General features: G+C 44.5%; 1 protein-coding gene across 5 annotated transcripts in view; it reads left to right on the top strand.

Moving 5' to 3' along the window:
* WWP1 (WW domain containing E3 ubiquitin protein ligase 1) overlaps positions 1-23779 on the top strand; it is a 159155-nt gene that overhangs the window by 113520 nt on the left and 21856 nt on the right. For all 5 annotated transcript variants that reach the window (XM_045003448.1, XM_045003446.1, XM_045003449.1 and 2 more), the window contains 4 exons: positions 3019-3178; positions 9930-10063; positions 10159-10299; positions 13579-13699. In XM_045003448.1, coding sequence (XP_044859383.1) covers positions 3019-3178; positions 9930-10063; positions 10159-10299; positions 13579-13699 — 556 coding nt within the window. The remainder of the gene's footprint in view (positions 1-3018; positions 3179-9929; positions 10064-10158; positions 10300-13578; positions 13700-23779) is intronic.

The following is a 23779-nucleotide window of genomic DNA, read 5'->3' as shown; positions in this document are numbered from 1 at the left end:
TTCTTTGAGATGAATGTCACTGTGGGTGCTCCACTACCCACCCTTCTCCCCCCCTACTTCAGAGTTCAATGTCCAGACTCTGTGGTAGAGAAGGAACTGAAGAGCAAGGGTCTGGTCACACGGTGTGTGTTAGGCGCCAACAACAATGTGAGACAGGGAGAGGGCATGCACAACTTACAGGAGCGCTGCTGCAGAAATTCTCAGATCAAAGGCACAGAGACACACATCACCAGAAGTGGAGCACCCAGAGGGACACCCATCTCGAAGATCCTCAGTTACTGCACAGGGTGACTAACCTTCTCTTCAAGACCTCCTGTTTGAAGGCCCCTTGCTGTTTTCTAGTAAAACTGATAAGAGGCTTCATAACCTTAAGTTAAGGATTCACAGATACCATCACCACCAAGTGACTGAAGCGCTGATCAAAAGGGAGAGCCTGGCTGAAGGGTAACCAGCCAGTCTGTGGTGAGAAGCATCTAAGTTTATAAAGGCACTAAAAGTGTTAAGATCAGCTTAGAATGCGTTTTGCTTTTATTTCATTTGACCAAATCTGACTTCTTGTGCTTTGACTTAAAATCACTTAAAATCTATCTTTTATAGTTTATAAATTCGTTTGTTTATTCTACCTGAAGCAGTGCATTTGGTTTGAAGAGTGTCAGAGACTCACCTTGGGATAACAAGCCTGGTACATATGAATTTCTTTGTTAAATTGACGAACTCATAAGCTTGCAGCGTCCAGCAGGCATTACTGGACACCGCAAGACGGAAGTTCCTAGGGTTGTGTCTGGGACTGCAGATATTGGCTAATATCATTCCGTTGCACAATACAAGCAGCTTACATGCTAGAGGCTGTGCATGAACAGCCCACGAGTGGGGGTTCTCACAGCAGAGCAGGGTAAGGCTGGCTCCCAGAGTCGAGGATTGGAGTGACCTAGCAGATCACTGGTCCAGATAACACCAGGGGAATGTCACACCCCCGCAGTACTGACATCAGGCATGGATTTTACTGCAGATTAGACCCCCTATGCAGTTTTGGGATCTTAACCTGGTTCTTAACCATCTCACAGAACAACTGTCTAAGCCATTAGCTATGTGTTCACTGCTACTTCTGTCTATGAAGATGTCCTTCTTGGTGGCCATCACTTCTGCTTAAAGGGCTCTAATGGAAGAGCCTCCCTTTAATTTGTTCTCCAAGGAGAAAGTGTCTTTACGACTTCATCCTAAATTCTTACCTGGAGTGTCCTCTGAATTTTACATCGGCCAAACTATTCACCTTTTGTTTATTTTTTCCTAAGCCACATCAGTTTTCACAAAAGTCTTCTTTTCATATACTAGATGTTAAGCGGACCATAACCTTTTATGTGGACAGGACAAGACCATTTAGGAAAACCCCTAGACTTTGTTTCTACTGCAGATAAGTGCTCCTTTAAACCTGTCTCCCCTCAGACTTTTTAAGTGGATCGCTGAATATATTATTGCCTACTATGGTTTCAACGAGGTTACATATCTAATAAGAATGACTGGATACTCTACTGCTATGTCTGTATCTGTATTCAAAGACGTACCAGTTACTGAAATTTGCAGGGCAGCAACATGGTCCTTGGTGCACACATTTTCTGACCACGATGCCCTAATTCATGCTGCAAGATCAGATGCAGTAATAGGCAGTGCAGTTCTTTCTTCAGTGATAGACTCTGTTCCAAAACTCCCACCTCCTTAAAGGGTTACTGCTAAGGAGTCACCTAAATTGGAACACCCACAGGGATGCTACTCGAAGACAGAGCGGTGACTCAACTTGTGTAGTAACTGGAGTTCTTTGAGATGCGTATCCCTGTGGGTACTCTGCAACCCATCCTCCTCCCCTGCTTCAGAGCTGCCTCTGTGGGTTTTGCAGTAGAGAAGGAACTGAGGGCAGTTCACCTGTGTAGCCCTATATAGGCTTGGTACAGGGCACAAGGATGTGTAGGGCGCATGTGTGGGCAGAATGGGCACTGCTACTAAAAATCTCCAATCAGAGGCCCGGGGCACATGTCCCTGCTGTGGAACATCCACAAGGGACACATTTTAAAGAACTCCCAGTTACTGCACAAGATGAGTAACCTCTCCTTTCCCTGCAATTCCTTGTCCTGACAGCTGGGTGCTACTATGATGCCAGGACCCTTAAATGAGGACAGAAAGTGTTTTTCTTGTGCTCTCAGTGCTCCACTTGCTGGTATTCAGGCAGTATGGAGGAGGAGGAAGAAACAGTGCTATTTAAATGCATAGAGGTTAGGAGCAGAGAAATTAGGGACACTATTTCTTGCCTCAAAAGATCTCTACAATAGAGTGAGGATTTTCTTCTTTCAAGAAGAACTGGGAGTTGATAGGAGCAAGGCAGAAAGAAACAGAAGGGGGCAGGTTGGTGGTGGTAGCGAAATGCTAGGGGTTGGGAAGGGCAGGCTGGGTAGGGGTAGGGGCAAAAAGGTCTGTACCCCAAAATGCCCTTCTAAAGCATGGAATACAACTGAGGTTTTTTGAGTCTCAATAGCTGTGAAACTCACGGGCAAAGTGTGTCTCTCATTCCTCTTCAGTGGCTGATCCATGTATTCAGCATAGGGTGTGAATGGTGTGCAGTAAATAAGGCATGGGGCCACACATTGAATTATGAGGAAAAATGAAATATTGAATACTTGCTTGTTTGATGAACACCCTCTATCCTGTGCACTGGTCCTGTGGGGAAAAAATATAATATGTAGTCATATAATTAAAGATTGTATCATAATGCAGACTCAGAAATGAGCTGAATTAAGGCTGCACAGGAACTTTAATTCTGACATTTCCTAACTTTTGAGAACTTGTCTTGCTAGTGTTAATTTTTTATGGCCTTTTTTTGTTTGTAGTACATATACAATGCCATGTATCATGTTCTTTCTAATACAGCTGTGTGAACAATATTTTTGCTTATCCATTTGTAGGAAGCTGTGATAAAAATCTGTATTTGTTATGGATTATCTCTCTGTTGTTTTGCTTTATTTTGTTTAGAGAATGGTTTTTCTTACTTTCCCATGAAGTTCTAAACCCTATGTACTGTCTATTTGAGTATGCTGGCAAGAGCAACTACTGTCTGCAGATAAATCCAGCATCAACAATTAATCCAGATCATCTTTCATATTTCTGTTTCATTGGGCGCTTTATTGCTATGGTAAGTTGAATTCTAAAAGTATTATTTTTTGTTGTTTTGGTTAATTTTAAATTTGTTACAGAAACAATAAAATATATGTATCTGCTTACATTTCTTCCCCAAGATTATTTCAGCTCTAGATAAATAGGAGACTTAACTATGTACGGCTGTTGATCCAGTATCATTCATTAACTATAGAAGTCTCTTACATTCATACGATTCCTGAGGATGATCATAAAGATTGTGAGCAGAAGAGAAGTGTCAAAACGTTAGTCTAAGTTTGATGCATACACTTGATACAGAATGTTGAGGTATATGACAAAAAATCATATCATTTGGCTGTCTAAATAAGTATCTTCTTGAAAATCTGTCCAAAAATCTTCATAGGAAGACTCTCCAAACTATGTAGGCTACAGCAAAAGTATATATTAATTTAATTTTAAAAAAGACTAGTCAAAAGCTACTCAAGTATTGTTTACTATACAGTGTAAATCATCTCGAGCTTGATTCTCACTGAACCTGGACGGAGCTTAGGTGTAATAGAGGATGATAGGGAGCTGATCACACCGTCCCTTGATTCTCAGTCACCCACACCCTCCTTAAATTAAGAGAGTCATTTTAACATATGCTGCTGGCATAATGTCCCTTATGCACCTAATGTCTGAAAATTTGGCTGTAATGGAGGCCCACTCTGCCTCTATTGGGACAGGAAGGCTCTATAATACTAGATGCAATGCCTTACAGATCCTTGAGCTGAACCAAGAGTCCCGAGTCATACATTTCTCTGCTATTAGCAAATTGGGAAACCCTCTGGCAAACTGTGTGTATCGGTCCATGTAGTAGTAAGCAGCTGTTTATTCCTTTAGCTCAAGCAGTAGAGCTCTGCTGTTGATCTACAGGTCTGAACCCAACTGATGAACTGACATGGGGGTTAAATGATTCCACATGATAGAATTTCTGTTGTGTTTTTTTAGTTTAGGGTTTTTTTTTAAATTCCATCCAAAAGCAGTAGTAAAATGTTATGGCTGCAGAGTCAAGCACTCAAAAAAAAATTAGAAAATGTCAAAATTAAGATTGGCTGTGCAACCTTAGTTTTTGTGGTTTCATAGATTCCAAGACGAGATGGGACCATTGTGATCATGTGGTCTGACCTTCTGTGTAGCATAGCCATAGAACTTCCCCAAAAGAATATTTAAAGCATATCTTTTAAAAAAATCAAATATTGATTTAAAAATTGCCAGGGTTGGAGAATCCATCACAACCTGTGATAAATTGTGCCAGTGGTTAATTACCCTCACTTTTTAAAAAATGTATGCCATATTGCCAGTCTGAATTTGTCTAGCTTCAACTTCCAGCCATTGAATTGTGTTATACCTTCCTCTGCTAGACAGAAGAGCCCATAATTAAATATTTATTCCCCACTAGGTACTTACAGGCTGTAATCAAGTCCACACTTAATCTTCTTGTTGTTAAACTAAATAATTGAGCTCCTTGTATTTATCACTATAGTGGAGGCTTTCTAATCCTTTAATCACTCTCATGGCTCTTCTCTGAACCCTCGTCAGTTTATCAACATCCTTCTTGAATTGTGGACATCAGAACTGGACACAGTATTCCAGCAGTGCCAATATAGAGCTAAAATAATTTCTCTACTACTACTTGTGATTCCACTGTTTATTCATCCAAGGATCACATTAACCCTTTTAGTCACGGGACCTCGTGTTCAGCTGATTATCCACCACAGCCCACAAATCTTTTTCAGTTTCCCAGAATAGAGTCCCTCATCCTGTAAGTATTGTCTATATTCTTTGTTCCTGTATGTATGCATTTACATTTAGTAGTATTAAAATGCATATTATTTGCTTGATTCCAGCTTACAAAGTGATCCAGAGCACTCTGTATTAGTGGCCTGTCCTCATTCTTTCCCACTCCCCCAATTTTTGTGTCATCCGCAAATTTTAGCAGTAGTAATTTTGTTTTCTTCCAGGTCATTGATAAATATGTTAACTAGCATAAGACTAAGAACAGTTGGATCCCACTAGAAACACATCGGTTCAATGATTGCTCATTTACAATTACATTTTGAGATCACTTAGCCAGCTTTTAATCCATTAAATGTGTGCCATATTAATTTTCTATCATTCTAGTTTTTTAATCAAATAGTTGTATGGTACCAAGTCAAATGCTTTACAGGAATCTAAGTATATTGCATCAACTCTATTATCTTTATCAGCTAAACTCGTAAACTTATTTAAAAAAAATCAAGTTAATTTGACACAATCTTTTCCATAAACCTAGGTTGATGGCATTAATTATATATATCCTTGAATTCTATATTAATCAAGTCAGGTTTCAGCTGCTTCATTATCTTACCCAGATTTGTTGTCAGACTGAGAGGGATACAATTATCCAGGTAATCCCATTTACTCTTTTTAAATACTTGCACAACTTTAGCTTTCTTCCAGTCTTCTGGAACGTACCCTGTGTTCGAAGACATATTGAAAGCCAGCATTTATGGTCCAGCAAGCTCTGCAGCTGGCCCCTTTAAAACTCTTTGATGCAAATTATCCACACCTGCTGATTTAAAAATGTCTAATTCAGTACCCTTATGTATTGTAATTACATGATCGCATGCTACTTTTTTTCTACATGATCCTTGCCTCATTCAGGGCAGAGGGTGGGACAGTGCTGTGGGGCTGAATCAGGGTCGTATAGTAAATGAGTCTGTAGGACCCTGATTCATTTGTTGTAGAAGTTTGAAGATATATAGTGAATGAGACAGGGGATTTCAGGAAAAGAAAAGATGCTTGTGATGCTTCTTGGGGCTTTTAGGGCTGTGAATTACCTTGTTGCCATCTACCTCCAGCGTGAGGGAGTCCTGCTTGTACCAGTTGGTTGTTAGCTCCCTAACGCAACCAGCCTGTCAGCTACTCAAGCACTGTTCTTTGGGCTATACCAGTCCTACCTTGTTTAAGCCCAGAGTCCCTTCATAGTGTCATCCTGTGGTATCCAGCCGCTGATTACTGGATACCCAAAGAAATCCCAGATCCCTTGTTCCCAGAAAGAACTGTACCCCAGTTTACCAGATTTGCCTTAGCCCACTGCTCCTGTATTACACACAGCACTTGAGTTCAGTGATAGCAAACAAAATAAAATTGATTTAGGAAAGAATAGATTCAAATGGAAACAAGTGCGAGTGATGTAAACAGATGATTACATATAAAACAAAATCATAAAACGTGAACAAGGGCCTATGCTTATTAATAGTTACCTTTCCTATCTCTAAAAGTAGATTCTCACTGCAAAGTGCTTGATAGCCCGAAGACGCTAGGACCCAGTCTTTCATGAAGCAATGCCAATCATCAAGGTACCTCCTCAGTGATTGGATCCAGAGTGTCTTTCGCTCCGCCATGTAGTATACTAAATCAGTCTTTTGTCTTTATTCATAGACAGAGTGATCCCCTTACTATTGTATTTTTCCTTTTTCTTTTTATGTGCTTTCAATGTTATATTTTGTCTTGGGTGGTTTTCCATTGCCTTTTTGAGTTGATGCAAAGGTAGACAATCGAGACAATATGTTACATAATTGATTAGGCAGAGAGGCGTGACAACTCCCTTCTACGTAAGTGGGCCATCACAAGACACATTACTCCCTGGTGACTCACTTTCACTCCAAGATCATATGGGCATAATTTTCAGTATAGTTCCATTATTCCGTAAATATTACCTGTACACACACCTCCCAGTGATTAAGTTACAAGCTTTCACATGGTACCCTTTATGAATAAATACACAAAAGCAGTGTATTAGGTGTAGTGAGTTTGTCATGTCCGAGACAGGCTTGTAAATAACAATGAATCCTTTGCCAGTTGGTACCAATGGACCTCTGTCACAGTGGTCTCCTGGTGAAGGCAGTTAAATGCCATTCTGAAGAAACAGATTCTACTCCTGACTGTGTCATAAAGTTCCTTTGTAATGGAAGGCATGTTGCTTAAAACCAGAGTTTTCACTGGTGGTCACTAATAGTATGTTTTTCATGTTTTGGGGGTCCAGTGCAAGACATCTGGGTCCAGATTTAGAGAAATGTTGAGCACTCACAACAGCAACTAAAGTCAAGTAGAGCTCTGCTTTGAATATTTAAAACATACTCTTAAAAAAAATCAGGCTCTAGGTGTCTGAAGTTAAGCACCCAAAATTAGTGGACATGTTTGATAGTTTGTGCTTTAATCTATCTGTCCCTCCATTCTCTAGGCAGAAAATGGGGAAATTATCATCTAATTACACAAGGATTTTGTGTAGTTAAGTTCATTAGTGCTTTGAAGCACTCTGATACTTTGGGTGAGAGCACTATAAAAATATAGTGGAGGAAATAAACAATTTTGTATTCCATACATGGTTTGAATGGTGTTAGGTAAATAAGGCTTAGGGCCATGCAGCGCATGTGTAGGGTAAAAAGAATGATTCCATAAATGAGGCAGGGATGCTGTGGAAAAAAGTAATACGTGTTTTTAAAAACTGTGCCATAATACATATGGCTGAATTAAGTTTGCACAGGTAGTCTTAACTCTGTCATTTCCTAAATTTTGAGGGCTTGACTTTGCAATCTTAATGTTCTTTCAACATAAGTTTTTTATTTATTATTGCGGGCAGAGGTGGGTTGGTTGTGTAATTTCATAGGTTTTCAAAAAAAAAAAATTCCATCTGGCATCAAACTGACACCTACATGAATCATAAGCAGATCTGGAATCTTTAGGTTCCCCATAAAGACCTCTGCTACTTGAGCTAATGGTGTAACTGATAGCAATAGTAGGTTATCATCCTCTAAGTGGAAAAGCACTAGAGAGAGAGAGATGTGTGCCAGTGGAATTCACTAGTATATGCTACCAGCAGAGGAATGGTGAGACTCAAAAAACTTGGCTTCCATTCTAGGCTGTAAAGGGGAATATGTCCTAGTAGTCACAGACCTATGTGTACACTCCCCCTATGCTCTAACCCTTCTGTCCCATCTCCTTCAAGTCCCTGTCCCAGTCCTGTCTTTTCCCTATCGTTGTCTCCTGGTCCCAGTCCCATTTTCATTTTCCACACCATCTCAGTTGCCACTCTTCAGGATTGGGCTCCCTGTCAGTCTCAATCTCCCTCCTCTACATGCCACTATCTGTTCTGAAGTGCATCAGATGTCACCAACTATAGCATACAATGTTCTGATTAGGGTAATGAAAGTAATCCTTGTAATTCCTCATAACAACTCTGATTCAGAGTGTATTATCTTGTGTGCAAGAATCAAACTAAGTTCATACCAAAGATAAAGGTTTGGAATCACTGATGACCACAAAGTGGACACTCTTGGTCACCACTGCTACTTGAGAAATCTGAACAATGCATACCTACACAAGGCCAAGTAAGCAACCTGTGAGGTGCTTGCTTGGCAAAGTTAACACAACTGAAAACAGTGTCTTATAGTGGAAAATGTGACGCAACCTTAATAATAGGTAGCGCTACCAGTCCCACCCGTAATATATAGATACTAATCCAAGATGGTAGTCTACTTAATTGTTAGGGTTTTTTTCCTCTAAAATTAAACATTTCTGGCTTGGTAGGTTGTGGTGCAAAAGTACTTTGTTAGAAGTGATTTGAATGAGGTAACGGTAGAGCATACCATTTTTGAAGGTCACTCCAAACGTAAGAGTCACTCTGAAAGAAATGCAGACATTTGTGAGAAGAGATATGAGGGATAATAAGGTGGGGATCATTGGCTAACTGTAAGAACGGAAAATAAAAAGAAACGAAGTCAAAGGTAAGAGCTGACATATTTAAAAGCAAGTAATTTGTAATCAAAATCTATTTGAAGTGAGTAGTGAAATGTTCATCAAAACTTAACTTCTCAGGCATGTAATAATAGGATGAATACTTTTTAAAAGTCTGCATACTTTGAAATGTAGCTTTTAGCCTTCTGGCAGATCCAGAGAGCTTCTTAACTTTTGGTATACATATTTTTATCAGTAATGAAATCCCAACTGCTTTTTTTTTTTTGTTAGCATTCTCTCAGTGCCAAGTAAGTATAAGCAACACAGTTTAAAATGAATCATCTTAGTGAGTAAAATGTAGTGAATGAGAACTGAGCAAAACTAAGGGTTTCACAGAAGAGAGAGAGTGTTCTTTTATGTTTGTAAAGTGCTTAGCACTGGTTACTGCTATGTAAAGAACAAATAGAATTAATAACCAGAGCAGATCCTGTGTGCGTACAGATGCATATGCGCGCGCACACACTCAGAAAATAGGGATGACAGTAAAAGATTTCATTCAAAGAGTCAATTTCCAAAGTCTATTTAATTGACCCGGGAGGAATCTCTTCCAGGAGCATTTCAGTGATTGAGTTTTAAAAATCTTGTTTACATGCTGTGATATATATATAATTTCTAGATAGAGCAGGAGTACCTTAGGAGCATCAAGTGACAATTGGTTTTAAGCACCCATGCCAATGTAGCTTATGAAGAAATGGTAGATGTTTTCTGTCAGGTTTACTGTTACATAAGAAAATAATATACCTACGAATTTACAACTTATTGCCAAACCAAATATCTATCAAAATGTTATTAGTTTCTTTATACTCACCATTTTATGGGTCTTTTTTGAAAAATCTAAGTGCTACTCTTGGTGGGCAATTTTTTTCATCTGCTATTTACGTAACTTCTTTTCCGAAAGATTACTTGAGTCATGCAAAAATGAGTTGAAGCAATTATCATTTAAACTTTTTTCTTCCTCCCCTCTACAGGCATTGTTTCATGGCAAATTTATTGACACGGGTTTTTCTCTGCCATTCTACAAGCGCATGCTAAGTAAGAAACTTACTATTAAAGATTTGGAATCTATTGATACTGAATTTTATAATTCCCTAATTTGGATAAGGTTTGTAGATTTTTTTTTTCAGATGTTATAGTTAAAAAAAAATAGTTAAATTTTTATATTTGTTTGATTTTTCTTTTGCTTGTTTCTTTCCACAGGGACAACAACATTGAAGAGTGTAATTTAGAAATGTACTTCTGTGTTGACATGGAGCTTTTGGGAAAAGTTACTTCTCATGAACTGAAATCAGGAGGGTCAAATATCTTGGTAACTGAGGACAACAAAGAAGAATACATTGGGTAGGCAATTACAGTAACTCCTCACTTAAAGTCATCCTGGTTAACGTTGTTTTGTTACGTTGCTGATCAATTAGGGAACATGCTCATTTGAAGTTGCGCAATGCTCCCTTATAACGTTGTTTGGCAGCCGCCTGCTTTGTCCACTGCTTGCAGAAAGAGCAGCCCATTGCAGCTAGCTGGTGGGGGCTTAGAACCCGGGTGGACCAGCAGCCCCCCATCAGCTTCCCACTCCCTTAAGTTCCCTGTGCGGTAGCCTCCCAGCAGGCTATCAGTTGCCAGCAGTTCAGCTGTCCCTCCACCCCTCTGCCTTCCAGCTGCTCCCGGGAGCCTCCTGCTTTCTGTGCTGAGGAGGCAGGGGGGGAAGACGGGGACTAATGTCAGGGTGTTCCCCTGCTCCTTCCCCCCACTTACCCCATCTCCATAGAGCAAGGGGGACACATGACAAGACTCAGGACAGAAGAAGCTTGCTGGTAGCAGCTGCTGTCTCAACTTGCTGATCTACTTAAAAAGGCAATGTACTTAGAGTGGGGTTAGCGTACTTAAAGGGTCAATGCGCATCTCTCTCACACACACACAGGGTGTGTGTCTATGTCTCTGTCTCCCATGCTGTCTCCCCTCCCTCCATTTGTGCTGCCTTATAGAGTATGAGGCTACATTAACAACAATGTGCTAACCCTTGAGGGCTCAGCCGAGTGCTAGTTCATCATTTACCAGTAAGGCATTCCCTGGAAAATATCCCATCCTCTGACTTCACCACATCAACCAAGCTTCACAGTCATCATTGCTGTGTACAGTATTAAATTGTTTGTTTAAAACTTATAATATAGTCTTTTGTCTGGTGAAAAAAATTTCCCTGGAACCTAACCCTCCCCCCCCCCATTTACATTAATTCTTATGGGGAAATTGGATTTGTTTAACATCATTTCACTTAAAGTCACATTTTTTCAGGAACATAACTACAACATTAAGCGAGGAGTTACTGTATAGGAGTTTAAAAGAATGCCAAATATTTTTTAATTTTCTTCTGTTGCTTTAGTCAGGCTTTATTTGGCAAATTAATGATTGTTTTTCACTACATATTTAAGAAGCAGAAGCCAACCTGTTTGCTTTCTTCCCCTTCTCCTTTATACAGTCTTGGAGAGCTTTACTGAGTGGAGAGTTCACACATGATAACTTTGTATATCTTACCAAATAGCGCTTTTTTTTTTTTTTTGTTTTTTAATTTCCTAGTCACTCATGACCTGAGTAGAGTATAGAGTGCCTGGGTATATAATATGAACTGTATGCAAGTTACATTAAAATAGACATATTTTGACAGTGAGTTCACAGCTGTTCTCTGACAGTAAAGAAATGTAAACACTTGAGCACTCCTGGATTCAAATCCAGGTTTAATAAAGCACTGTGCTCCAGTGGTTATAGGTAAAGCTATGGTTTAGTCGTGGGTATTTTAGTAAAAGTCATGGAAGGGTCATGGGTCCGTGATTTTTTGTTGATTGCCCGGGACCCGTCCATGACGTATACTATAAATACCCCGACTAAATCTTGGAGGGGTGGGGCAACCTGGGGGGGCCAGCGGTACCAGCTTCCAGGAGCAGCAGCTGGTGTGGCTGGCCCTGGGGCCGCCCCAACGGCTTGCTGCAGAGCCACTCCAGCAGCAGCCAGTGTGGCTGTCCCTGGGACCACCTGAGCAGCTGGCCTTGGAGCCAGCTGCTTGGGTGGCCCTGGGGTCAGCCACATTGGCCTCTGCAGAAGTCACGGAGGTCACAGAAAGTCACAGAATCCGTGACTTCCACAATCTCTGTGACAAACACAGAGCCCTAGTTATAGGCCCTTCTGCCCCTGTAACCCTTTCCTGTCTCTGTCCCTCTGTTCTTAGCTGCCCACCCAAGCTTCTGCCCTTCTCTCCCTCTGATCCTATCCAAGCCCTCTTCCCCCTGCTTCTATTAAATTTCCCCTACTTTAACTAACATCCCTCTCCTCCTCTTCACCTATTTGCCCCATCTGCTCTCCCCCCCCCGACACGTGTTCTTCTTCCTCTGACGCTGTGCCACCCATGTCCTGCAGCTCCTTCTCTCCTTGTCCATCCATCTGTACAACCCCCTACTCCTCAAATTGTGCATTCCAGTGTAGCTGTTGCTTCATTTTCCCACTCATTACCTGGATGCCAATACAGGGAGTACTAAGAGCACAGCACTGGCTCAGTTCCTGTACTCAGCTCAACAGCAACCCCCAGCAGCTGGGAGGAGCAGTGGCAGGGAAAATCCTGCTCAGTTCTGCAGTCCTGGGCTGGAGCACACTGTGCTGCTTTGTGGGAATGACACATGCGTAGTCCAGTCAGCATATTGGAGCTTAGAAGTTCTGGAGCGCACACAGCAGACACACTTCAGAGATTTTTTTTCTATCAAACTAACAAGTCTCGGAGCATGTGTGAAATGAGATTTTTAGAGGTTCTTAACTTGGCTTAATTTAGAAAACTTTCATGGAGATGATAAGTCACCTCTGACAGCAGAGTGATTCTCCTCCCCCCCCCACTCCTGCTAGATATAAAATCCCTGCTCCAAAGCTTGAAGTTTCTCAATTAAATAGTTGTATGTTTTTTAATTAACATTGGCTAGACAATGGATTTTCCCCTAATCATTGCATTTGGAAAAGATAGACTATTTCAGCTTCTCCTCCCCCCTCTCTCCCCCCCCACCACAAAAATAAAACAGCATGAGGCAGACATCCTGAATGGAATATGTCTGCAGTTTGACTAAGTTAAAAGCAATTGAAAACAGGGTCTTATAATGGGAAGTGTTGGGCAGCCTGAGCTTCTGGGGAATTATCAGATCTGCCTTTAATGTTTTTTGGGGGAGAGTATATTTTCATAATTAATGGAGACCGTCTGCACACCATGATTATAGTAATTTTGAGGTAGCTCAAATGTTGTTTCTAAACAGATGGATAGTGTCCTTTTCTATTAAGAGTTTTCATCCTGAAGAGTGGCAGCACAGCACTTGAAACATTGATCGTTCAGATTGCAGACTAGCAGTAATATAGATTATAACTTTGGATAGGGAAAGGAACTCAGGATCAAGATACTGCTCTGAAGTTAGTGTTTATAACATTGTGGACCTGATTCTGCTCTGTTATACTGGTTTAAATCAGTAGTAACTCCATTGTAGTTTGTGGAGTTACACCAGTGTCAGAGAGAGTAGAATCAGACCCTAATATGTATAAAAGGGGTAACCTTCCCAGCACATTAATTATTTTCTCTAAAATTTCTTTCCCCCCCCCCAGCCTAATGGCAGAATGGCGTTTTTCTCGGGGAGTAAGAGAACAAACCAAAGCTTTCCTTGATGGTTTTAATGAAGTTGTTCCCCTTCAGTGGCTACAGTATTTTGATGAAAAAGAGTTGGAGGTGAGGATTTATATTGTTTCATGTCTTTATTTTTTATTGTTAATATTTTGATATTCTAAGGAAGAATTGACTATATGATATATGGATTGATTAATGAAAAGGTCATTTTGAATCAGATATCCATAACGTACTGTTAAAATATAGATATATTTTCTATCAAATGGGGTCAGGACCTCCAGCTACTGCCACTAGATAGTGGTCTGATGAGGGAGGTGTCATAGCAAATTTGCCAAAACTCGGTGGTTGCTAGATCCAGGGGCAGTGAATTAAGAGGATGTAATGAAAAGCTCTGCTCCTTATTGGTTAGTCCCATGTTCAGCTATTCTTTTTTTTTACCTTCTTCCCAGTCTTCACACACTAAGCTCTCTCCAATGAAGCAATATTTGAAGATGAGACGGAGCTGGCTACCTGGACCCTGCCAGTCACAGAATTCAGCTAATTCTTCACTATATTTAAGTGGCATTTTCTTGGAGCAGACTGTGATGTCAGGGTAGAGAGTAGGAGCTAAAACACCACCCTTAATTCAACTTGGCGAGCAATCCTCAGCTGCTGCCTCCTTGCCCCCGGACTTCTTTACCAGGTGCCACTTCAACCCAGCACCTCCATCACCTCTAGTACCCAGCACCTCCCATCTAGCACAGAGCACCCACCCACCACCAAAAACTACTGCCATCAGGCATCAACCAGCCATGGTTACTTGCCTTGATTCCAGTCAAACAGTCCTCTGCAGACACAAAGGAATTGGGGTTGTGGTATAAAAAGATTGTGGGAATGGATAATAAGAACCTACCTTGAGAACTGTTCAGGAGAGGGACTGTTCCTTCATTGTGTATCTGTACAGCACCTAGTATAGTGGGCCCCTGATTCTTGAATAGTGTTCCCAAAAGCTATTGCAGTACAAATAACAAATGGACATGACATTACTAGTCAATAGGCTAATGGTTTTAGACAGGGAGGAAGGAGTGACATGGTCTTCTTTGAGTAGATGCAGCCGTGTATTTCATTTATGCGTGTGTACACCCAGTGCACCGGAGCTGGAGAATTTTGCCGAGCCTTACCCCTACAAGGTGGCGCTTGCATCTTGTGCTCATAGCCCCACCACGGGCTATATGAGGGAGCGCCACCTCCACTCTCCTTAGTTCTTCTTCGAGTGATCGCTCATGTATATTCCACAGTAGGTGTGCGTGCTTGCCACGTGCACTGGTGCAGAAAGTGACCCCTGGAGTGACGCCACCATGGTGCGGTATAAGGGGTGCTGTGCGCTCCCCCCATCCCCAGTTCCTTCTTGCCGTCAGTGACGGTGCTTCGGAACTGCTGTGCTCCAGCTTGTTGCTGTAGCCTTTCCCTTTTGGACTGTTGTTTAGTTCTGTAGATAGTTAGTACCTGTAGTTTTAAAAGTAAAAAATATATAAATCTATAATAATAGTAAAGTAGAAGAGCCTCTAATAACTGCTCCCGTGTTGGGGCATGCCCCATGCCCTGGGCTTTAAGTCATGCGGCACATGTAAACGGCCTATGCCCATAAATGACCCGCACACTAGTTGCTTATGCAGTCTTGGAGAAACCTACGTCAGCGACTGCTGCAAAATTTGCAGATAGTTTAAGCCCCATACTAAGAAGGAGCGGGATGTATGGCTCTAAGCCATATTGATGGAGTTGGCCCTGACCCCAACACTGCTGCGCCGTTCTGCATCAGCACCGTAGCATCGATATGCGGTGACCCAGTGGTGCCTTCCACCAGCCGGCACCACTCCGCATCCATGGGACACTCTAAGAAGACGAAGAAGTGATCATCTACGTCAAGACACCGGGACAAGGCTGGGAGCGAGCTTAGACCTGTGCTGGGCAGCTCTCAATCCCCCTCTGCCTCGCGGCCTCCGACTCAGATAGAGCGGAGTTGCCCAGCCCACTCTGAGCCGACCTCCCCGGACGCCAGTGGCAACATACAGGTGGTCTCCATGCCGGAGGCCCTGCAGGTGGCTCGAGATGTAATGTCTCTTCCGGTACCGGCTGCAGCGATCCCAGCGGCACCCCAGTCTAGAGGCAAACCAGCGCTCAGACCACTGCAGTCGCCACCTAGGCAGTACCACTCACGGTCGCAGGAAGGATCCCAACTCTGCTGTTCGCTGAGTGACCACCCTGCTCGCAGCCCGCACCGGTCTCCGCCAACCCCCATCTAATTGGCTGCGTGTCGAACAACAGGTACTCGAAGCACTGCTCCGCATCTAGGGAGCACAGGCCTCAAGGTCAGAGCATGCCCCACTGGGACTGGGACCGATGGCACTGGAGGTTGCCAACTCCGAGAAGCCGCCGTAGCCCCTCGCAGTACCGACGTCAACGCCGCTCGCACTCTGTGTCTCGGTCGAGGTCCCCAAAAGAGCACCGCTCCCACAGCCCCAGGCATAGATCGCCGGCAACCGGCCGCCGCAGATATGCGCAACAGTACTCCCGCTCCTCTACACTGGACTCAGTCTTGAGCCCAACCCCGCTCACGGCACCGCTCCTCATCCCCAGATAGCGATCGTTTGTGCACCTGCCCAGCTTTCCCTTGGAGCTGGCAGTCAGCGGCCCAGACGAGCCCGCTCTGGTGCTGCAGCAAATGCAATGGCACCAGACTCCCTGGCCAGCACCCTGGTACCAGTGGACCCCAGCGCCCCCGACGCAAACCCCACAGGTAGCTGGGGCCTCAGACAGACTGTCAGCTTCCCTCTCTCAACCCCCCAGGTCAACAGAGCGCTCCTCCCTGGCCCCGCATTCAGAAGGGGACCAGGCGCTGGGGACTGCGGCACCAGTGGAAACACAAAGCACCGCACCTCCATTCTCATCCTCCCCAGATGAGGCCATCACGGCAGCGCCGCCTCCTCTGGTTCCCCAGAAGGACACAAAAGCCCACCAGGAGCTCCTGAAAAGGGTGGCCTCAAACCTCAGTTTACAAGCTGAAGAGGTGGAGGAGCCATTGGACTCCCTCTTTGATGTCCTCTGAGTCACAACGCCGGCTAGGGTGGCCCTCCCTCTCCATGAAGGGGTGGCGAAAATCTCCACTGTCCTGTGGCAGACCCAGTCTTCCTTAACCCCCATCTCTAAGAGGTCAGAGCGGAAATATTTCATGCCCGTTGGTGGGCATGAATATATCTCTATATTCACCCTGCCCCCAACTCCCTGGTGGTTGAGGCAGACACCCACAAGGAGCGCCAAGGCCAGCCTGCTTCCACCTCTAAGAATAAGGACTCGAGGAGGCTGGACTCATTTGGTAGAAAGCTTTATTGTTCTTCAGGCTTTCAGCTGAGGGTGGCAACCCACCAAGCCCTGCTGGGCAGATATGGGGCTCAATGCCAAAGTTTATGAACTCTCTCCAGGAAGTGATAGGAAGGAGTATAAGGCCCTGGTGGAGGAGGGCACCGCTCCTGCCAGAGCAGCCCTTCAGGCAGCCTCAGACGCAGCAGAGATGGCAGCAAGAACCCTGGCCTCTGCGGTGTCCATGCAGAGAGCGTTGTGGCTCCTCTTGTCCAGGCTGTCCAACGAGGCACAGAGCTCCCTGCAGGACCTCCCCTTCGATGGAAAGGCCCTGTTTGCAGAGCAAACGAACATAAAATTACATGGTCTCAAGGACTCTCACACGACCTTAAAGACTCTTGGCCTCTATGTCCCGGCCCCAGCCAGAACCAGGTTCAAGCTTCAACAGGCCCCCAGCCAAGCCACCCACTCCCGACATGAACCTTCTTTCAGGAAATCTAGAACAAATAGGAAGTGTCCACAGCGGCAGTCTCAATTTGCCCCCCAGCCTGGCCTATCTAAGGGCAAGCAGGCGGATAAACGCCCATTTTGATGGGATGCCTGGGGACAACTTACCAGTCTGCACCAGGGATCTGCCCACCCTACCCTTCCTCAACTGTTTCTACGAATTCCTCCTGGACTGGTCACTGCTGACCTCAGACTGCTGGGTCCTCAACACCATCTTCCAGGGCTATATTCTCCAATTTCTTTCTACCCCACCTACCCACCCTCCCTCCCCATCCCTCTTCAGGGACTCCTCTCACAAGAGCCTCTTCGGGCAAGAGGTGAGGCGGCTCCTTCACCTGGGAGCGGTGGAGGTAGTGCCTGTGGAGTTCTGATACAAAAGGTACTACTCTACTATTTCCTTATCCCAAAGGCCAAAGGGGGCCTCACGCCCATTCTCGACCAGTGAGGTCTAAACCAGTACATGGCAAAACTGAAGTTCCGCATGGTCTCCCTGGCCTGCATTATTCCCTCTCTGGATCCCAGAGACTGGTACGCCACCCTCAATCTCTGGGACGCATACTTCCACATTCACATATTCGAGGGCCACAGGCATTTCTTCCGCTTCACAGTAGGACAGGAACGCTGTCAGTTCACCATCCTCCCATTTGGCCTGTCAACGGCACCCAGTCTTCACAAAGTGTATGTCTGTGGTGGTGGCCTACTTTAGACATCAGGGAGGTCCAGATCTTCCCCATCTCGATGACTGGTTGGTCAAAGGCAGCTCCAAATCACAGGTACAGGACCACATAACACTTCTCCTGTCCATGTTCACCACGCTGGGACTGTTGGTAAACAACATCAAATCTACAACAAATAGAGTTCATTGGGCGCGATTCTCGATACGACATTGGCCAGAGCTTCCGTCCCGCCGGACGGGTTCGAAATTTTGAGGGATCTCATCAGGGTGATAACGAGGTTTCCTGTGACAACTGCCAGGGCGTGCCTCCAGCTCCCGGGCCACATGGCAGCATGCACGTATTTGGTATTCCATCCTAGACTCAGAATGTGGCCCCTTCAGCTTTGGCTGGCCTCGACATTCTCCTGGTCCAGAGACAGGTTGGACACAGTCGTCACCGTGCCAGAGTCTGTACTAGCCTCCCTCCTTTGGTGGACCACCCCAGAGAATGTGTTCTGAGGGGTCCCGTTCAGGAGCTGTTCACCAACCATAGAATTGGTATCCGATGTGTCAGACTTGGGGTGGGGAGCCCATGTGGGAGACTTCCATACTCAAGGCCTGTGGTCTGCGCAGGAGCTAGGCCTGCACATAAACGTCAAAGAACTCGGAGTAGTCTGGCCTGCGTGGCCTGTAAGGCATGAGCAAAGAGTTCTCACGGACAACATGGCCTCGATGTTCTACATCAGCAGGCAAGGCGGAGCTTGCTCCATAACCCTCTGCCAGGAAGGCCTCCGGCTGTGGGATTTCTGCATTGCCCACAATATCGACTTGGAATCCCACCACTTACCAGGCATCCTGAGCTGGGACTCCCACCACTTACCAGGCATCCTGAGCTGGGACTTCTCCCAGCACGAGTTGTTGCTGCACTTGGGGGTGGCTCACAGGATCTTCCAAACGTGGGGCACTCCCCAAGTAGACCTCTTCGCGACCTGGCAGAACTGCCGGTGTCCCCAGTTTTGCTCCAGGAGGGGCCTGGGCAAGGGCACGATTTCCGACGACTTCCTTCTGTCCTGGTTGGGCCAGCTGCTATATGCCTTTCCCCCAGATCTGTTGATCAGCAAGGTCCTGGAAAAAAATCAAGACGGACAAGGCTTGCGTCCTCTGATTGCCCCGACATGGCCCAGACAAAACTGGTACGGAACTCTGACGTACCTGTCCATTGTCCCCCCCGTGGCTGCTGCCAACCCACCCAGACCTTTTTTCTCAGGACCAAGGTCACCTCCTCCACCCCAACCTTGCAGCCCTCCACCTCACGGCGTGGTTGCTCGATGGTTAGACCAAGAGGAAAGGACCTGCTCGGAAGGTGTCCAGCGAGTCCCCCTGAAAACAGGAGGCCCTCCATGCGTCAGGCTTACCTGGCAAAATGGTCAAGGTTCTCCTGATGGACTGCCAATCGCGGCGTCTCACCAGTGGCTGCTCTGCTCCAGCTTGTACTGGATTTCCTCCTTCATCTCAGAGCCCAGGGTCTAGCGCCCTCGTCTATCAAGGTGCATCTGGCAGCCATATCGGCCTTCCACCCACCTGTGCAAGGCCATACATTATTTTCTCACGCCATGAGAGCTCCTCTTTCCTTATGTGAGGCCCCCTGTTCTACAGTGGGACCTGAACTTGGTTCTGGTTAGGCTGACAGGTCCTCCATTTGAGCCACTTGTCACATGATCCTGGTCCTACCTTTCATGGAAGGTAGCCTTTCTTGGAGCAATCACGTCTGTTAGGAGGGTCTTCCAGCTATGGGCCCTGACCTCTGAACCCCTGTATACAGTGTTTCATAAAGATAAGGTCCAGCTCCGACCACACCTTTCATTCCTCTCCACGGTGGTCTCAGCTGATTATATGAGCCAGGACATTTTCCTTCCGGTACTCTGTCCCGAGCCTCATGTCTAGTGAGGAGCGCCATCTTCACATGCTAGATGTGAGACGGGCCCTGGCTTTTTACCTGGAATGGACAAAACCATTCAGGAAGTCTACACAACTTAGTTTATTGCCACAGCTGAACGAATAAACGGTCAGCCGATCTCCACTCAGCGGCTCTCCAGCTGGATCACTTTGCGTATCCATACTTGTTACGATGTGGCGGGAGTTCCCCTGCCACCAATTGTAAGAGCGCACTCGACAAGGATGCAAGCCTCGTCGGTTGCCTCTCTAGCTCATGTCCCTATTCAGGACATTTGTAGAGCTGCAACATGGTCATCGGTGCACACATTCACCTCGCATTATGCAATAGTCTCCCAGACCAGGGAGGATGCCAGGTTTGGCAGGGCAGTGCTCCGTCCTGAGTATCTGTGAACTCCTACCCACCACCTACCCAGGACCTCTATGGTGGCATTTTCAGAAATGCTCCCAGTTCCACGCGCAAGGCCAGGTAGGCAGGCAGAGCTTCAGAGTCTCAATGCGTGGATGAGACGATGGTGTAGAGAGGAGGGGTTCACGTTCATTAGGAACTGGGGAAACTTCTGGGATGGGAGGAGCCTATACAGGAGAGATGGGCTCCACCTAAACCAAAGTGGAACCAGACTGCTGGCACTAAACATTAAAAAGGTTGTAGAGCAGTTTTTAAACTAGGAGATGGGGGAAAGCCGACTGCTGCAGAGGAGCGTGTGGATCGGACACAGACTTCTCTTAGGGGAGAGTCTGATGATAGAGAATCTCCAGGTTATAGTCAGGAGCAGAGGAATGAGAAGTATAATGTAAGGGCCGGATCAGATGATAAACAGTCACATAAAAAAGAATCTGGCACATCAGAAAAAGGCAGGCTAATAAACAGGGACAAGTTTTTAAAGTGCTTGTACACAAATGCCAGAAGTCTAAATAATAAGATGGGTGAACTAGAGTGCCTTGTGATAAAGGAGGATATAGATATAATAGGCATCACAAAAACCTGGTGGACTGAGAGCAATCAATGGGACACAATCGTTCCGGGGTACAAAATATATCGGAAGGACAGAACAGGCCGTGCAGGGGGAGGAGTGGCACTATATGTTAAAGAAAGTGTAGATTCAAATGAAGTTAAAATCTTAAGCGAATCCACAGGTTCCATAGAGTCTCTATGGATAGAAATTTCATGCTCTAGTAAAAATATAACAGTAGGGATCTATTATCGACCACCTGACCAGGACAGTAATAGTGATGATGAAATGCTAAGGGAAATTAGAGAGGCTATCAAAATTAAGAACCCAATAATAGTGGGGGATTTCAATTATCCCCATATTGACTGGGAACATTTCACTTCAGGAAAAAATGCAGAGATAAAATTTCTCAATACTTTAAATGACTGCTTCATGGAGCAGCTGGTACGGGAACCCACAAGGGGAGAGGCGACTCTAGATTTAATCCTGAGTGGAGCGCAGGAGCTGGTCCAAGAGGTAACTATAGCAGGACCGCTTGGAAATAGTGACCATAATACAATAGCATTCAACATCCCTGTGGTGGAAAGAACATCTCAACTGCCCAACACTGTGGCCTTTAATTTCAAAAGGGGGAACTATACAAAAATGAGGGGGTTAGTTAGACAAAAGTTAAAAGGTACAGTGACTAAAGTGAAATCCCTGCAAGTCGCGTGGGCCCTTTTTAAAGACACCATAATAGAGGCCCAACTTCAATGTATACCCCAAATTAAGAAAAACAGTAAAAGAACTAAAAAAGAGCCACCGTGGCTTAACAACCATGTAAAAGAAGCAGTGAGAGATAAAAAGACTTCCTTTAAAAAGTGGAAGTCAAATCCTAGTGAGGCAAATAGAAAGGAGCACAAACACTGCCAACTTAAGTGCAAGAGTGTAATAAGAAAAGCCAAAGAGGAGTTTGAAGAACGGCTAGCCAAAAACTCCAAAGGTAATAACAAAATGTTTTTTAAGTACATCAGAAGCAGGAAGCCTGCTAAACAACCAGTGGGGCCCCTTGACGATGAAAATACAAAAGGAGCGCTTAAAGATGATAAAGTCATTGCGGAGAAACTAAATGGATTCTTTGCTTCAGTCTTCACGGCTGAGGATGTTAGGGAGATTCCCAAACCTGAGCTGGCTTTTGTAGGTGACAAATCTGAGGAACTGTCACAGATTGAAGTATCACTAGAGGAGGTTTTGGAATTAATTGATAAACTCAACATTAACAAGTCACCGGGACCAGATGGCATTCACCCAAGAGTTCTGAAAGAACTCAAATGTGAAGTTGCGGAACTATTAACTAAGGTTTGTAACCTGTCCTTTAAATCGGCTTCGGTACCCAATGACTGGAAGTTAGCTAATGTAACGCCAATATTTAAAAAGGGCTCTAGGGGTGATCCCGGCAATTACAGACCGGTAAGTCTAACGTCGGTACCGGGCAAATTAGTTGAAACAATAGTAAAGAATAAAATTGTCAGACACATAGAAAAACATAAACTCTTGAGCAATAGTCAACATGGTTTCTGTAAAGGGAAATCGTGTCTTACTAATCTATTAGAGTTCTTTGAAGGGGTCAACAAACATGTGGACAAGGGGGATCCGGTGGACATAGTGTACTTAGATTTCCAGAAAGCCTTTGACAAGGTCCCTCACCAAAGGCTCTTACGTAAATTAAGCTGTCATGGGATAAAAGGGAAGGTCCTTTCATGGATTGAGAACTGGTTAAAGGACAGGGAACAAGGGTAGGAATTAATGGTAAATTCTCAGAATGGAGAGGGGTAACTAGTGGTGTTCCCCAAGGGTCAGTCCTAGGACCAATCCTATTCAATTTATTCATAAATGATCTGGAGGAAGGGGTAAACAGTGAGGTGGCAAAGTTTGCAGATGATACTAAACTACTCAAGATAGTTAAGACCAAAGCAGATTGTGAAGAACTTCAAAAAGATCTCACAAAACTAAGTGATTGGGCAACAAAATGGCAAATGAAATTTAATGTGGATAAATGTAAAGTAATGCACGTTGGAAAAAATAACCCCAACTATACATACAACATGATGGGGGCTAATTTAGCTACAACGAGTCAGGAAAAAGATCTTGGAGTTATCGTGGATAGTTCTCTGAAGATGTCCACGCAGTGTGCAGAGGCGGTCAAAAAAGCAAACAGGATGTTAGGAATCATTAAAAAGGGGATAGAGAATAAGACTGAGAATATATTATTGCCCTTATATAAATCCATGGTACGCCCACATCTCGAATACTGTGTACAGATGTGGTCTCCTCACCTCAAAAAAGATATTCTAGCACTAGAAAAGGTTCAGAAAAGAGCAACTAAAATGATTAGGAGTTTAGAGAGGGTCCCATATGAGGAAAGATTAAAGAGGCTAGGACTCTTCAGTTTGGAAAAGAGAAGACTAAGGGGGGACATGATAGAGGTATATAAAATCATGCGTGATGTTGAGAAAGTGGATAAGGAAAAGTTATTTACTTATTCCCATAATACAAGAACTAGGGGTCACCAAATGAAATTAATAGGCAGCAGGTTTAAAACAAATAAAAGGAAGTTCTTCTTCACGCAGCGCACAGTCAACTTGTGGAACTCCTTACCTGAGGAGGTTGTGAAGGCTAGGACTATAACAGTGTTTAAAAGGGGACTGGATAAATTCATGGTGGCTAAGTCCATAAATGGCTATTAGCCAGGATGGGTAAGAATGGTGTCCATAGCCTCTGTTCGTCAGAGGATGGAGA

Source organism: Mauremys mutica, chromosome 2, assembly GCF_020497125.1.
Source record: "Mauremys mutica isolate MM-2020 ecotype Southern chromosome 2, ASM2049712v1, whole genome shotgun sequence".
In the NCBI taxonomy this organism is placed as follows: domain Eukaryota; kingdom Metazoa; phylum Chordata; order Testudines; family Geoemydidae; genus Mauremys; species Mauremys mutica.
The sequence above is the reverse complement of the archived record's forward strand: the minus strand, read 5'-3'. Positions and strand labels throughout refer to the sequence as shown.